The sequence below is a fragment of the Crocodylus porosus genome, unplaced genomic scaffold (assembly GCF_001723895.1).
Source record: "Crocodylus porosus isolate Cpor-Errol unplaced genomic scaffold, CroPor_comp1, whole genome shotgun sequence".
Classification (NCBI taxonomy): domain Eukaryota; kingdom Metazoa; phylum Chordata; order Crocodylia; family Crocodylidae; genus Crocodylus; species Crocodylus porosus.
Window position 1 is genome coordinate 4,251,468 of NW_017728886.1, and position 1,615 is coordinate 4,253,082.

Here is a 1,615-nt window from a genome sequence, read left to right on the forward strand (position 1 = left end):
CTCTTTCCTGCCAAGGCAGGGGGTCGGACTAGATGATCTACCTAGGTCCCTTCCGACTCTAGCTACTATGAAACTATGAAACTATCGAGCTTAGGTACGAGAGAGGTGCCTGCCAGGAGCGAGGCACTTCTAGGCAGCTGAGCTTTAGTCACCTGAGGAAGTTAAGCATGGAAAACAGAGGCGCCTACAGGTTGTGGGTGCCTTCAGGGCTAGACAGGACTGTGAAGGGGGTTTCCCTGGCTGCAGTTTTGAATGTAGATGCCCAACTTTCACCTAAGCCCATCTTTAGGCCCTTGGTTCCTTTGGTGGATCTTAACCTCTGTCTCCATGCTATGGCGAACCCATCTGCCCTGTGGACAGGCAGCGATGGGGTCCCATCACTCCCATGCACTGGGCAACGTGTTATCCTTGGGAGCTGTACCCCCGGATTTATTAGTGAAACCAAATCTCCTACAGTGCTGAGCCCAGGCATGCACTGGAGTTTCCTCCCACCATCTGTAAGGGTTTTAAGAGGCTACGAAATGCCCTTTGGGGTTGCAATAAATGAAAAGCGAATGGCCTTACAGTTCTCCCAGCTTCGTTGTTGTGTCTGTTCATGGCTGACCGAGCGTCTGGCCTGTTCTCCCGGGCGTCCGCGAACTCCCGAGACACCATGCTTCCAAACTCCACGTCCTCGCTGCAACCTCCCCATTTCCAGCCTTCACCGGGGGGCCCTTTGTGGCGGGTGTCGCAGCCACAGATGGTGGCTGAGCCCTCAGCACAGGACCGGGTCACGGCGAAGGCCACGCCAGCGGAGGCGATGGCGTGGACGAAGGCCGACTCCCTGGTAGCTGTGGAGGAGAGAAGCAGGGAAGGATCTGTCACTCAGACGGGGATGTGACTAGCCTTTCCCAACACAGGAAAGCCTCCTTCTGCCTGTAGTGCTACTCTTAGGAGGTCCTGTAGCAGGCAAGAGGCATTTCCGGCACTAGAAGACACCGTGGGCAAGAGCTAGATTGAATTCAAAGCCCTTATTCAGGCTTCAACCAGTGAATTTAAAATTTGGCCATAGCAACATAAAAAGCCACAGGGAGCTCTGTCCTTGTCTGGGTCCCGATATCCAGCACGGATTCAGGTACACACGGGCTGGGCCCTGATGTCCTCTGCTCGGGAAGGGGACAACTCCTTCTGCTGCCATGCTCTGCAATTTTTGGGTGCAACCCAAGCCAGATAAACCACACACTTTTCAGATCCTTGTTACTGGTGATGGCTGGGAAAAAGTCCTGGTCCACAGGCACTCCAGCACTCTTTTTTCCTGCTCCTGGAAACCAAGGGCTGTTCTCCTCAGCCATCCTAAATCCACATCTTCCTGCCAACTTGCCCGAGTCACAAGGATGCTCCAGCCATTACATTGCATCTTATGTGTCTCTTATATGTTTGCCTAAATGGGTGCCCAGCCCCTGTGCCGGAAGCTGGGACCGGGGGGAGGTTTCTGCCTCCCCTTCGGCTGGGAATGCAAAGGGAACCACTTCTAACTCTGGGCCGGGCCAACTCTAAAGAGTTCATGAGCATGAAGCACAGTCCCTACCTCTCACCCTTTAGGCTTTTTAGCAAAAATTAGAGCTGGCTGGGGAAT

At 54.0% G+C, this 1,615-nt stretch overlaps 1 protein-coding gene across 1 annotated transcript in view; it reads right to left on the minus strand.

The window, feature by feature from the left end:
- Positions 1-1,615, minus strand: part of WNT3A (Wnt family member 3A) — a 91,578-nt gene that overhangs the window by 6,097 nt on the left and 83,866 nt on the right. Inside the window, exon 3 of the mRNA XM_019529525.1 lies at positions 565-830. Coding sequence (XP_019385070.1) covers positions 565-830 — 266 coding nt within the window. The remainder of the gene's footprint in view (positions 1-564; positions 831-1,615) is intronic.